Source organism: Epargyreus clarus, unplaced genomic scaffold (genome assembly GCF_041222505.1).
Source record: "Epargyreus clarus isolate Ecla_fem2 unplaced genomic scaffold, WU_Ecla_fem_2.2 ptg000010l, whole genome shotgun sequence".
Classification (NCBI taxonomy): domain Eukaryota; kingdom Metazoa; phylum Arthropoda; class Insecta; order Lepidoptera; family Hesperiidae; genus Epargyreus; species Epargyreus clarus.
The window spans coordinates 12,756,718-12,771,307 of record NW_027332218.1 but is presented as its reverse complement, the minus strand read 5'-3'; the positions used below and the strand labels follow the sequence as shown (position 1 = coordinate 12,771,307).

Below are 14,590 nucleotides of genomic sequence, written 5' to 3'. Positions count from 1 at the left end.
GATCGATATACTGAGCGCAACAGTATATTTATATCTACAGACAATGAACATGCCTGACACGGGCCGTAGTCGACAAAATCAGATTTCTCTGTAAAAATATTATTGGCAGACAGCGCACATTTATGTCGAACCCAATATCTATAGAATATCTACAAACAAAGCCTTATTAATTATCGATTATACAAACTCAAAATACTCGTAAAGCCTTGCAAATCAGTTACAAAAACCATTGCGACTAATAGAACCATTGTCATTTAATTTCCAATTTTATACAATCCGACCTTTTGACTCATTAATCTAAAAATTAAAATTAACCTGGGGTAATAGAAAGAAAAACACTGACCGGATTTTACAATACTAATATTTTACCTGCAATAACAGTAACGTCGGTTCAGCGATGCTAGCTCCCATCACATGATTTTGATCCAAAACCTGCGGCAGGTTCGCCATGAACGCATTGAAGATTGACGATATCCTGAAAATATTTTAAAATATATATTAGTTTGCACATAATACTGGTAGGAAACGATAATACAAAATACTATGACAAGTATAGTTACTCAAGTAGGTAATACAGTGAAATTTTCATATAAACGTCTAATACAATATATTCTGACATTACATTAGTCAATTACGACTTTTGTAAAGTATCTGAAAGTTACAGTTAACTTAGAGTGTGAAGTTATAAATTAGTGTTATTCTCTGCTTCAAAAACCATAGCATATTAGAATTGTCAGCATTAAAAGTGTTTCAGAAATCTGGTTATTCCAGATTCAACAGAAATATAAAAAAACCTAAACAATCCCAATAAAGGCAGAATAGACTCTTATAATAGGTACAAACAACCGAAGAATAATGAGAATCAATGAACTTTGAATATGTAAATACCTCAGGGCGTGCGGTGATATGTGGAACGTCTTGTCCGCCCAGTTGTACCCGAGCAAAGTAAACAAGTGCTTCAGCACCAACTCCTGCACCTTTAGAGACGCTTTGTCTTCGGTTGGATGCGCTTGATCAGATCTGAAGAATTAAATTTATTCGTTCACACTTGCATATTAAATAAAAAACCGAACCTATGCCGTAGGTTGGGGTCCCCCGAGTTCTCACCTCGTCCCCTTAAGACATACGTTTCACATATTTTATTTAGTAATGGTTAAGTTGTTATGTAATATTTGAATAGCTCGAAAAATAAAAAGCAATATCATATTTTACCTTGACAAAAACTGCATAAGTAAGAAAACGAGCAGATTAGTAGTTTCCTTGTCGGTCTCCTCCAAATCCGGTGCTCTGGGTAAAACCGTCGTTAAGGTGTCATCTGTCGAGCGTCCGGAAAGAGAATGGATACCATCTGAAAACATTACAGCAGTTAAAATATCAATAATAAAAATCCTATAAACTCACAAATGAATGGAACACAGACAGTTATGACATTGTTGTCGCAACCACACTTAGTGTTAAGATTCTGTATAAGACGCACGGGAGGAGACGCACGGGCGAAGGAGGCGGGATACGTCATCGACGCGGGCGGTGCGGTGGCGGTGAGGCCACGGACGATTTCACTTAATATTGTTTTGACCGCGATAACCGATTGTAATTAAGCGGCTATTAAACCAGCCTAAGATTATACAGTCCACTCTTTTAATTAAGTTATTGGTCCTTCGAGCCGGATCAATGTTAGGGTCCTGGTAGCAACGTAAGGGCACACTAACGCAGCTATGTACCCGCGGGCGAGAGCGGGCAGCGGAGGGTGCCGGCGAGTCCCGCGCTGTCTTCGTCCCGCTAATATCTACAATTTGCTGTTGCGACGCGACTCGTTTCTATGTTCAGAGCGGACTAGCAGTTTGGCGCGGAGTGTAACAGGACATCTCTCACCGTTGTTGGAGCGCTGCGCGGAGAGCGGCTGCGGCGCGGCGAGCAGCTGGCCGAGGCCAAAGCGCGACGTCTTGCGCTTCAGCAGCGGCGCCGAGTACTGCCGCGAGTACACCTTCTCGCGCTCTGGTATAACAATACCATATATTACTACACCCATACGTACGTATGATACGACACGATATAGTATAATTTCAAGTAACGCAGATAGAGAATGAGATTTACAACACTATAGATCGATAAAAGTCAATCTCGTTCCGCTCTTGTGATTTCATGCGATTCAGATCAAGACGCGTTTCAAGCTCTGGCTTATTTCAGCTCGAAGGCAAACGATAAGTGTCCAAACAAGAGACATCGGTAAAGTTATGTTCAGTATGTACAAATGTTTACTCGTTTTGATCTAACGAATATTTAAGTGTGGGAACGGATCGAGATCGAAACTGTCTTTATGCTATATATATTTATATAATGCAGTTTTGTATACATTGTTTTGTAATTATACAGTGCAGAAGTAAATAAAAAGTTTACTAAGTTAAATATCTCTAAAGCTTTATGTGTATAAATTTTAGTTAAGCTTTCATGTGATATTTCTAAGCAATTTCTAATTCTATAGCTAATTTTATGTGACAGGAACAGGATATTGTTAACTAAATTACGACTTAGTGGAGGTAAGTTAAACCGCTAGATATAGAATTTGAGACGCTTTAAGGTATTTATAGTAATGAAATACAAAGTACAGGTAGGTATTTAGGAAATACAAAAATCTTAAATTATATAGTTGATTATATTATTAGTAGAATGATGGATGTCAGAGTGCAAAAGTGCAGTGCAAGTGTATTTATAGTTGATTCCAGCAAACGTATTGGTAAGACAACAAGAACAATAATAAAGAATTTCTTGTTTTTTTTTTAAATATGTTGTATTTTTTAAATTATTCCTCGAAAAGAATAATACGTTTGCTGGAACGTGGTGCAGCTCAGTGAAGGATGAGAAGTGATGTGGTGACGTACCGAGGCGGTGGTCAGGCGGCGGCGGCACGGCGGCGGGCGCGGAGATGGTGCGCTTGTACGGCCACTTGGCGCCGAACGACGCCGACAGCGTGTGCACGCCGCGCGCGCGCTCGCGGGCCCCGCCCCCCGGCGCCGCGCCGGCCCCGCCCCCCGCGCCGGCCCCGCCCCCCGGCACCGCGCCGGCCCCGCCCTGCGCCCACAGCGCCTCGTGCGCGCGCCGCACGCGCCACTCCAGCCGCTCCGACCCCACCTCTGCACACACACACGCATACCCTGCATTGCACCGCACTACACCGCATTGCACTGCATTCACATTACACTGCACTGCATGCACACTTCCCTGCGCAATATTAATATTGCACTGCGCTGCGCCGTGTACACACTGCACACAACTCATTCATCTGTGCACCACATTCACTGTTCTAAACACCGACCCTAATTATTATAAGATATAAATGATTCATGTATAATGCGTGATGCAGTTCAAATGATATGACAGTCTTGTATGTTCGTAAACATCAACATCATAATATATCACAGGACCGCAATTATATTTTTAGAAACAAATGGGAAACTTCTATCGCTTTTCAAAAATATACACATCACTGCCACTTTTACACACACTATACATTCAACCACTCTTTCACGTTTCACTATTTAGCGCCAGATATGATTTTATGTACATTATTTACAAAACAGTGTATTTTTTTAATTAATTCCTATTTCCTGTCACATTTAGCAACTACAAAGCAAATCATGAATAAATAATATCATAAATAAAAAATAGAGGAAAAGAGAAAAATAGAAAAAAAAACAACGATATAAAAATACTTACCACACACTTGAAAGCACTAGAAATGAAATCTTGAAAATCATTCCTGTCGAAATAAAATCAAAAAATTATGTTGGGACAAAAATTAAATAAAAAAAACTGATAATGAACTTGCACACACCTACACATTAACATCGACACACAACATCAAATCTAATTAAAATACTATGAACAATACTATCATACAAAATTTACGTCACAAAGTAAATTTGTACACAATAACATACTAACAACTACTAGTTACATAGAAAATGTCAGACATAACATAACGGAACTCTTAAAACAGATACATAAACAAAAACTCCATTTAATTTATGCGCGTTCAAGTCTAAAATAGATGTATTGAAAAAATATTCACTGTGTAACACATATTTAAACATGGTAACTAAAATGTAGACGGACCCAATTGATACTTTAAAAATCCCAAGTACAAAAATAACAAAATATTGAAGAGCATTTTCTTGTCTCCAAACGATGTTCCTTTATTTTATTACTAATGATGGTCGTAAAATATTTTCAATAGTATTTTTTTTAAAATATTTTCGTAGAACTTTTGAATTTCTATTTTATTTTCCTCCACCTTATACCCATTTATACTCTGAGGAATCATTTTGTTGTTGCTATTGACTAACTTTTATCTGTATGCCATCCGTATGATAACGTATACGTATGATAACGTTATGTTTATAAAGCTACTATAAAGAGTACTCGATTTTTATTTTATTATTTTATTGTTTAACCTGACGATTACGCAGACGTGTTAAAAAAAGCTAAAATTATTCTCTTAACATCCCTATATTTAACCTTTCATCTAGTCTCGTTATCACTAACCTCGTAGATACGTATAGTCGATGGACTTATTGGAGTTGATCTGCGCTTCCAGGAAGAGTCCCTCGAAGCGGTTGAGGAAGAACTCCCAGGTGAGGATGCGGCGGTCGCTGAGGGTGTTGTGCAGCTGGTACAGCGACTGCAGGATCATCGGCCGATCCACTATCACCAGGTCGAACTGCGTCTCCAGGCAGAACAGCAGCAACTGACGTTTACATTTTAGATTAGAATCATCTTCTTTGAAGTTATACATCTAGTTGTAGTTACACTTTAAAGTGGTATAATCCGTGCCAAACTGCTAGTACGCTCTGAAGTTGTTGCAAGCAGGTGTAGTCATACAATTTGCTATGGACGCGACTCGTTTCTATATTCAGAGCGGATTAGCAATTTGGCGTGGACTATAGCAGAACAGCAGTAATTGCCATATTATGTACGTTTTCGAATACTACGAACTTTTTTCGTGTAGATAGACTGTCTGCAAGGGATTATGAAAGTTATATTTCTTTACATAAATTTGGGAAAACCGATCAGTGTATTGGAGTGCGAAGTTGGACGAGCATGTAACACATAATTAAGTCTCGTATATTTATTTCGCTTATTTGTCGTTTGAATAGTTAAAATTTGTTAAATAAAAAAAATCATTCATTCGATAGAACTCTTGTTCTATATATAGAATCCATGTGAACTGTGACCACCTACTATCAAATGGACTGCATGCTTTTTTCACTCAATCATACCTCAATAGCGTTGTCGTGTATGGTGCCGAGGTAGAGCGTGGCCCGCTGCGCCACGTACACGTCGATGTCGTCCATGCTGGCGATCAGGTAGCAGAAGGCCGTGGCCAGCGCAGTCTGCAGCGGCAGGCTCGACTTGATCGGCGAGCCGTCCATGAATCTGGTGTATTAAAAAGATGTTTGAATAATTGAAAGGAATATATTAGCACACTTATATAAATTTGAAGACTTCAAACCATATTAAGAATAGTAGTGCAGCAGGTACTGACCGTATGAGCAGCGTGACCCGCTCCACCGCCGTGAACCGCCGCTGCGGCTCCGCGTGGTGGAAGCTGTCGCGCACGAGCGCGCAGAACACGTCGGCGTCACGCAGTGCAGCAGGTACTGACCGTATGAGCAGCGTGACCCGCTCCACCGCCGTGAACCGCCGCTGCGGCTCCGCGTGGTGGAAGCTGTCGCGCACGAGCGCGCAGAACACGTCGGCGTCACGCAGTGCAGCAGGTACTGACCGTATGAGCAGCGTGACCCGCTCCACCGCCGTGAACCGCCGCTGCGGCTCCGCGTGGTGGAAGCTGTCGCGCACGAGCGCGCAGAACACGTCGGCGTCACGCAGTGCAGCAGGTACTGACCGTATGAGCAGCGTGACCCGCTCCACCGCCGTGAACCGCCGCTGCGGCTCCGCGTGGTGGAAGCTGTCGCGCACGAGCGCGCAGAACACGTCGGCGTCACGCAGTGCAGCAGGTACTGACCGTATGAGCAGCGTGACCCGCTCCACCGCCGTGAACCGCCGCTGCGGCTCCGCGTGGTGGAAGCTGTCCCGCACGAGCGCGCAGAACACGTCGGCGTCACGCAGTGCAGCAGGTACTGACCGTATGAGCAGCGTGACCCGCTCCACCGCCGTGAACCGCCGCTGCGGCTCCGCGTGGTGGAAGCTGTCCCGCACGAGCGCGCAGAACACGTCGGCGCCGCCCGCCAGCGTCACGCAGTGCAGCAACACCGGGACGGCCACCGAGCTGATGTGAGACTGCGACGCGTCGCACACGTTCCACAGGCTGGAATATGTGTTACATGTAAAAAAATAATGGCTAGTTCCATAAAAGAATGGATAAAGGCACGAATCATTTCTAAAGTATGTTCTACCACAGATCTAAAATATCACTGAACATCGGTCTCATTTAGCATATATAAGTACGAAATCACTGAAAAATCTTTTAACTCCTCATTTTTACTCATTACCTCAGGTATTTAAAAATTCGAATTTTAAACGAACCAACGTTACATTTCTCAACATACCCTCTTAACTTATAAAAAAAGTGTAAGAATGAATGCCTCACTTATCAATGAGCAGGTTCTCCTGGCACCAGATGAGGAAGCCCTTGTGGTCGGCGAGCGCGTCCGTGTTGAGCACCAGCAGCTGCAGGCACTGCAGCAGGTGGTACAGCACGTCCGGACGGGACGTGTTCTTCAACTCCTGTAAATTCATTTAAAGTTTTTGCTCGTACGAATTACGCCACAAAATTAAACAAAATGAAAAACGCTTCGATATGAAAACTTTTGTCTGTACGAGTTAAATGTTTTCTAAATTTACACTATAAGAGTTATCTTTTTTAATTTAACTCATATAGCCGCCGAATATTTTTACTGGACAATGAAAAATGCAAAAAAAAATTGTTTTGCATCCGCCTGCAACATGTTTTATGTCTCGTTGCTGGACACTTGTCCTCCTAAATGGAAGGAAACCAAAAGCATACTCCATCTGCTCGAAACTGCTTCAAACGGGATTGGTGGAGATAACAAACTAGAAAAGCATGGATCTTTATTGAAATACAGTCCCCACCTGTAACAGCTGATGTATATACTGCAACTCCTGCGGCAGCTCCTCGATGCAGAAGTGGAACTTGCCGGCTGAGGTGGGCCAGAAGTTGGCCATGTCCTCATCCACCGATTCCGCCATACCGTCGTGCTCGCCCAGTAAGTTGGGTGTTGACACCTGACAAATAATACGTATTTTAACAAAAACCCCAATAAGAAAATATTCAAATCATAATTAACTTGAGTGTGATTTTTGTTCGAAATTATTTATTAGATAAAATTTTATTAGTGTCTTTAAATAAGTGTGTATTTGTGGATGGGTGGTGGTGTGTGTGAGCATGCGACTCACGTCAGCGGTGGCGGTGGCGACGTCGGTGTCAGTGAGCGTGACGGTGTGCGCGGTGGCCAGCGGCGGCGCGTCGGCCGGCGGCAGCGACACCGCCATGTCCAGCTGCTCCGTGATCGTCTCCACCGTCGCCGTCATGATCTGCATACGCAACACGTATACTGAACCGCACGAACACGTACACTCACGCACGCGATCGACGACCGAATGCGTACGATTGCAACGGAATGTTGTCCACGGACACCAAAAAGTCTTTAGTTACTTCAATTTTATTTTAATAAATATTTAACGCTCTATTCCGTGAATTGACTCAAAATTAAATATAGTAATAGAGTCGATAATATCTGGGATAGAAAACTGTTTTTGGTTGGTCTGTGGACAACTTTACCGTTAAGTATTGGCATCAAATTCGATCCCAGTAATGATATATCAGTGCTTGAGACATTTATTGTTCTAAGCTTTTAGTGCAGATAATTCAATTACAAATATATTATGTACGCATACATTAATAGACGAGCCGAAAATAGTCGAAAAATGACCTAAAATTGGTTAAAATTTCCTTTATACCTGCTGCTATTGTGCGACATACCAGAAAATAAATTATCATTATCCATAAATCATATTATTTTATAGAGCATACCTTAATCTGCTCCGAATGTAAACATACATAATATATTTGTTTAAACATAAATAAGGCAAATTTTGACAAGAAATACTGCCGGATTTTATAATTTTATATCAGTATTAGCCATAAATCAATGAATAACTCATAAACTATAACATAAAAATTATAAATTATTTCATCAGAACAAAATAACATGTTGATTATGTAAACGTCATTGTAGTTTTTCTTTTTGTTAAAATTAATTTAAATGTTTATTTATTAATTTTAATTTATAATTATCTCACTACGACGCCATCATATATTTTTGCATATTGAAAGATTTTGTTAAAAATATACTCCTGGCGTCCTAGTAAGAAAAAACTATTTAAAGATTTTGAGTAAAATCTAGTAAAAGGTCTATAAAAGTTTCCCAAGGTAGTATTCTTGCACCAATGTTACTCCATGTACTTTTATTTAACGTATGATAATATAAAATAAATTAAATGACTTGATTGCATTTTTACATAAAATATAATATTCAACCATAGAGTAACACTAGTGAATTCACAACACCGAATAAAATAAAAAGCACACACACGCATAAGAAGCGAAGGAGAGACTGGTGTTATACTTTCAATTAATTACAATGATTATTTACTATTTAAAATTGTTATTTAGTTCAATTTTTGGGACCTTAGTTTTGAGTGTAGGGGCTGTAGGTATTATATAACTTATTGTTATAAGTCCTCCAATCATGTTTAATGTTTCTTATTCATAAAATACTATAAATCAATCGCCGTTTTTAGTAATCACAATTTTATTATGGTCCTGTATTATCCCTAATTTCCTTTCATTTATTTCATTTCAAATATTACACGTCTATTTTGAGTCCAGATATTTTTGTATGGTTTGCATACTCATACTGTAACACACAGACACACACACGCAAACACGCACACGCGCACATACGCAAACACGCTAACGCGCAAACACGAACACGCGCAAACACGCACACGCGCACACACGCACACACGCAAACGAGAACACGCATTCAGACACATATTTTACGTAAATTTTAAAAAATAATTGACAGAACAACACCAGCCCGAGAAAGATGTAAACATACTTGCGTGTCAGCTGACGACTTGGTCAGCGTGGCGTCCGAGCCCACGTCGCTTATGAGAGACAGTTGCATGAAATGGACAAACTATAACATCTATTATATAAGGTCTACGCTTCACAACTCGGCACACGGGAGGCTACGGTGTCACACCTTTTATTATATGTTTAACGACCAGCGACATATCGACGATGAAATATTATATATCTTAATTTGATAGAAAAAAGTTTTCTCCCTTTTGATGTATTTATTGGATCTACAAATCTAACCACTATGGGGTGCGGTCGAGAGCTGGACATGGCCGTTGGTGGGTAAATAGTATACGCCCTTCCATGAGGGAAGGTATATTATGCAGCCCATTTTCATTGTTATTATTGGATAGCAGTGGCTAAAAGTTGTTGAAAATCTCGTGGGCGATTTAAATACATCAGACTCGTGATGAAGTACATTTCTGACATGCACTAATTTTAAAGTGAGACGCCTAGTTTTATATGAACCGAAAAGTTAATGTAGATATTTCATCGCGATGTGTCGACTGGTTTACTTGGATTTTAAAGAAATATTTATTTATTAAAAAGTTTTAAACACCCAACAAATTCTTTTGCTTTGAAACTTTGCCACCTATTAATTTTTTGGGCGTATTTTCATTAATAATTCTGTTGGAATAAAAAGTAAATTTTTCCTACTAAACCAGTTCGTCTAAGTAAAACCTTTTTATCCCAACAGCTTTCAATAAAAAATATAAAAAGGTATACAGTATTTATCCAATTATAGGTTCATTCTTAAGATATAATTTATGACGTTGATATTTTTGGATAAACATCTGCTTTCGCTAATTATGATAACATTTTAATTAGGTGTCTAACATAAAATGAATATGAGAAACAATACAGCGATAGTTTCACCGTTCCCACATTCGCTTAAATACTTTATTAAATTGAATTTCATAAAAAAAATTAAGTTAACTTTTTAATTAAATCATCGCTTTCATATTAGCTGTTTTTACGAATTTAATTTATTTTGTATTATTATAATAGACCCCGAAAATTATATTTACACGCATTACTTTAACTCTATTAATTATTTGCCAATTTATGACTTTATTATTTTCATAAATCCTTTTTAAGGCAAAATGGGGAAGCGGTGCTTAAATCATGCAGCCGTAAGCTACAGACACTTAGGGAAAAATAACAATCGAAAACCCAAATTTATTTCACAATCACCTTTACATTTTGGTAAAAATCAAAGATGATAGCAAAATTAATTCTAAAAGTTACATACAACGAAACTAGATCATTACGTAAGGCAATTCAAAGAGATTTGAATCATTTCATCACAATATCTCGCTGTATTGCCTCAGAGAATATTTTTATGCATCTTTATTTATTATATACTATTTTAAAATACACCAATAAAAATCTAAGATATTTATCGAAAAACATTAACGTCAATTACACTAAATTCTACGAGAAAGGAAAATCATTATTCATATTTTTACTGGCAGAGCATTTTGTACCAAGTTAATATAATGTAAATATTTAAGTTTTAACGTTTAGGTTTTTATTTATATTTTGGGTCGAAAGTGACGATTATTTAAATATTAATTTAAGTATACTTTTTATGTAGAGCAGTAACGCCATCTGTACAAAATACTCTGTTCGATTCGATTAAACCTACAAACAAAACAGAAAGAAAATTATAAAAACGAGGACAATAAAAATCTTTATTTTGCAATTTATCTTCATTGGATCACTTTAAAATTTAGTAATAATTTATAAAAAAGAGAACTTGTATTCTTACATTCAGGTAATTTTTAAATTCGATACTATGCTTATCAATACAAACAAAAAAATAAACTATATGTAAAAAAATAACAAATCAATCTCCATTCAAAACTAAAATAAAAAAACGCAAACCAACCTACACCTAACACAAAAAAAAAGAAATTCAGTCCAACACAAAATAAAAACCAAACCAAAGCAACCTTCATTCAAAACCAAAATAAAAAAAACTCAAACCAACCTCCTTTCAACACAAAGAACCCAACCTCAGTCCAACACTAAATTTAAAAAAAAATCAAACCAAACCAAAGCAACATATGAATGCAAGGTACTGACATGCGGCATGTGCACGAGCACGCCGCCGACGGAGCTCTTGTCGAGCGCGTGCGGCGCCAGCAGCTCCGCCGGAGACCCCGCGCGCTCCTCCTCCGCGCCGCGCCGCCCCGCCTCCGACCACTCCTCCGCCTGGCTCTGCGGGGGACGTACAGGAATTACTGAGTTATAGGCCGCTCTAAATATATAAATGAATTGCGTCATCATAGTAAATTGTATGACTACACCTGCTCGCAACAACTTGAGAGCGGACTAGCAGTTTGGCGCGGACTATACTACCTTCAAATTAATCTTTTATACTACCGCATCATACTGCCACCTTAACGTTTTATAACGCATCATGTCAGTAAAACTATTTTTTCAAAAAAGTATGTGTGTAATGGCACGGTATGTATTTAATCACTTGCATAACGAATTAAAACACATGAATTTAAAAGTATTATAACATAAAATAATTTTATTAAGAAGATTTTATTACACAATTAATGAATATTAGTATAACAGTTACTTTATTGTAAAAATTGTAAAATATATACATTGATTAATAATTGGCCGAATGCCAGTCGAACTCGCACACGGAGATTTCCAAGCCATCAAAATTAGCATTTTTTTTTTTTGTATTTGTTATTATAGCAGCCATTGAAGTAAATGCATTGTTGCAAAATTGGAATTGTCGGACTATTACGGTTAAATAGATAAAACGAAAACCGTCGTAAAATAGCAGTTTATTACATGGTATCCTTCCATTTACTTTCATTTCACGTATTCTAAAAAATGTAGTACGAGTAGTTTTATAACAGTTTAAAATACTTTTTACATACAATATACAAACATACGCTATTGTGTATTACGTTTGAATGTACTACTAAGCGAGATTAGTACTACGACTGGCCCCATTCTTAGTAAGACATTGCCGTATAGATGCTACATTAAACAGTAAGTGTGTAGTTACCTCTGCATGCAGGCGCGGCGCGGGCACGAGCGCGCGCACGAGGCGCACGGCCAGCTGGTGGCACAGCGCCGCCGCCTCGCAGTACGAGCACGTGCCGCCCGCGCGACACGCCGCTGCAACCAAACAAACACTCCAGCGAAACTTCTCTAGCGATGTGCGGTGTAGAACTGGGGGCCTACCACCATCTTTTAAAAACCATCATAGTTCAGGATCTTTTGTTTCAATATTGCATCAACATTATTTTGTTTCGCACCACGACCTCCTTCCTACAGTAAAATATTCCGTCATACGCAGTTGAACAAACTTAAAACCCTCATTCATTTTTCGCTTATCCATTTATACAATGGATAAGCGAAAAATCCAACTGAAATTGTCATATTTTGCTTAAGTTTAATTTCCTGCAATAAACGAATATTTTCGACGGACATAATACAAAACTGCTTATTGTAATATTATAAAAACAATCTTACTTTACCGAAGTCAATGTATGATTAAAATAATATTGTTTTAAGAGATGGTAGTAACCCCCCTGAGCTGTATATTATATAAGTTAGTATTAGAATTATATTAGTTAGCTCTATTAGATATCAAAATCATCAATAATTGAGAATAAAACTTCTAGACATCAACAGAGCGCCGACTTAATTGTAAAGTGCCACCGACGTTATTCAGTTCGTCGGACCTTTTTTTAAGGTGACTATTTAATGAATCGCACACATTTAAGTACATAATTTGCCAGAGAAAATAAATTAAACATTTCTTACCATGTTCAATGGTGTTCATCTGGTTTGATTTAAGCATCAGTCGCAACAATTTGGTGGCTTCGCTGCTCACGCTTTGTATGTTTATACGGTTTTGTTGTAACTCCATCTGAGAATACATTAATATTATATCAAAATATACAATTTTAATACTAAACCACTAAAATAAATCACGTATAAAAGCCGCAACTACAAATAATACTTCAATTATTATTATATTTATATGTAAAGAGTACGATTACGAATATTCACTTACATCATGGTAGGAGTTGCATAGATCATGATGATGACAAAACTGTAGTGGAGGCTAGTTTAAAATTACATGAATACCTGTTTGAGCAGTATATCCAGCATGACGATGCAGCAGTTCAAATTGAGGGGTTTTGAGTCATCCTCTTTGTCCTTATCCTTGGCATCAGCTGGAGATGTGGTCTCCGCTTCTTTTTGCTTCGTATTCTCTAAAAAAAACATATTTTTATGAATTATTTATTACTTTATTTAAAATTGACTCGAAGACACGTTAAACATTTTATTAAAAAATCTTCAAAAGTTATATGGAGTCACTACCTTGAGGCGCCTTAAATATCTTCTCGGGTAGATTGACGACGCAGTGGCTGAATAGGTCGAATAACTGTGATAGAGGGATCTTCACTTCCAGTAAGGATATAGTCTGTAAAAAAATGGATCAAATTAAATACCAATATAGAAAAGTATTTTGGTTTGTTTTTACATCGATGGGTTTTTACACCGCCTGTGAACGTGAGCGTGCCTATAGGTAAGTTAAAGCGAAAGTTCTAAGGCATATTTTTTCACGAGTTTGAAGTAGCGAAGGGGCATGTAATTCACAATAAGTTGTCACCGTCAACCAAGAAAAAGAGAATCTGTAATCAGCTCCACCCATTTCTACGGTTTCGGTACGTTACGGTACGGGTTTCTGCTTAAAGCCAATCACTGAAGCATTGCCATTCCTCAAGACGAAAATAGTCGCCTCGAATGTAAGTTTGGCATTCACGCCCTTCAACCGTCACGCAGAACTTTACACCAGAAACAAATGAAGCCGTGGTAACTCCGTTCAAACACAGGTTCTACCACCTTACAAGCTCCTTGCGTGAGCTATCTCGGTGCAACTAGTGATGTGCAGGGTGCGAGTCACCTGGAACCACTCGAGCACGGGCAGCACGGCGCGCGGCGCGGGCGCGGCGGCGGCGCGCGCGGCGGCGAAGGCGTACAGCTGCCGCTCGTCCAGCGCCGCGCCGTCCGCCTCCAGCACGCGACCCACCGCGCCCTTCAGCTCCATCAGCTCCTGCCAAACGTGGAAGCTGGTTTAATAACACACTTGAAGGCTGGTGACGGATTATAATTTGTTATGAAATATAAAGTTTACATGACAATTTAATAATACACTTAAACGCTGGTATGACACTGACTTTACTATAGTTTGGTATGAAATATAAAGGTTACATAAGTGACAAAGAATAATACGTACAATGAGGAAGGGGCACTTTACAAACGTTGATGTTATACACCGTTAGCAACACAACTGTTGTTTGTAAATAAAATTACTGGAACTATGGGCTTGATATTGCATAATCATTACTGCCTATAAAT

General features: G+C 38.9%; 1 protein-coding gene across 1 annotated transcript in view; it reads right to left on the bottom strand.

Moving 5' to 3' along the window:
* The window catches only part of unc79 (UNC-79 domain-containing protein), a 44,110-nt gene that overhangs the window by 17,569 nt on the left and 11,951 nt on the right, over window positions 1-14,590 (bottom strand). The window contains exons 16-33 of the mRNA XM_073077587.1: window positions 14,136-14,285; window positions 13,550-13,652; window positions 13,313-13,440; window positions 12,986-13,091; window positions 12,222-12,334; window positions 11,273-11,407; window positions 9,162-9,242; window positions 7,435-7,572; window positions 7,111-7,263; window positions 6,608-6,744; window positions 6,143-6,325; window positions 5,277-5,433; window positions 4,543-4,744; window positions 2,880-3,131; window positions 1,873-1,995; window positions 1,213-1,348; window positions 889-1,020; window positions 370-475 (exon numbers count right to left, since the gene is read on the bottom strand). Coding sequence (XP_072933688.1) covers window positions 370-475; window positions 889-1,020; window positions 1,213-1,348; window positions 1,873-1,995; window positions 2,880-3,131; window positions 4,543-4,744; window positions 5,277-5,433; window positions 6,143-6,325; window positions 6,608-6,744; window positions 7,111-7,263; window positions 7,435-7,572; window positions 9,162-9,242; window positions 11,273-11,407; window positions 12,222-12,334; window positions 12,986-13,091; window positions 13,313-13,440; window positions 13,550-13,652; window positions 14,136-14,285 — 2,535 coding nt within the window. The remainder of the gene's footprint in view (window positions 1-369; window positions 476-888; window positions 1,021-1,212; window positions 1,349-1,872; window positions 1,996-2,879; window positions 3,132-4,542; window positions 4,745-5,276; window positions 5,434-6,142; window positions 6,326-6,607; window positions 6,745-7,110; window positions 7,264-7,434; window positions 7,573-9,161; window positions 9,243-11,272; window positions 11,408-12,221; window positions 12,335-12,985; window positions 13,092-13,312; window positions 13,441-13,549; window positions 13,653-14,135; window positions 14,286-14,590) is intronic.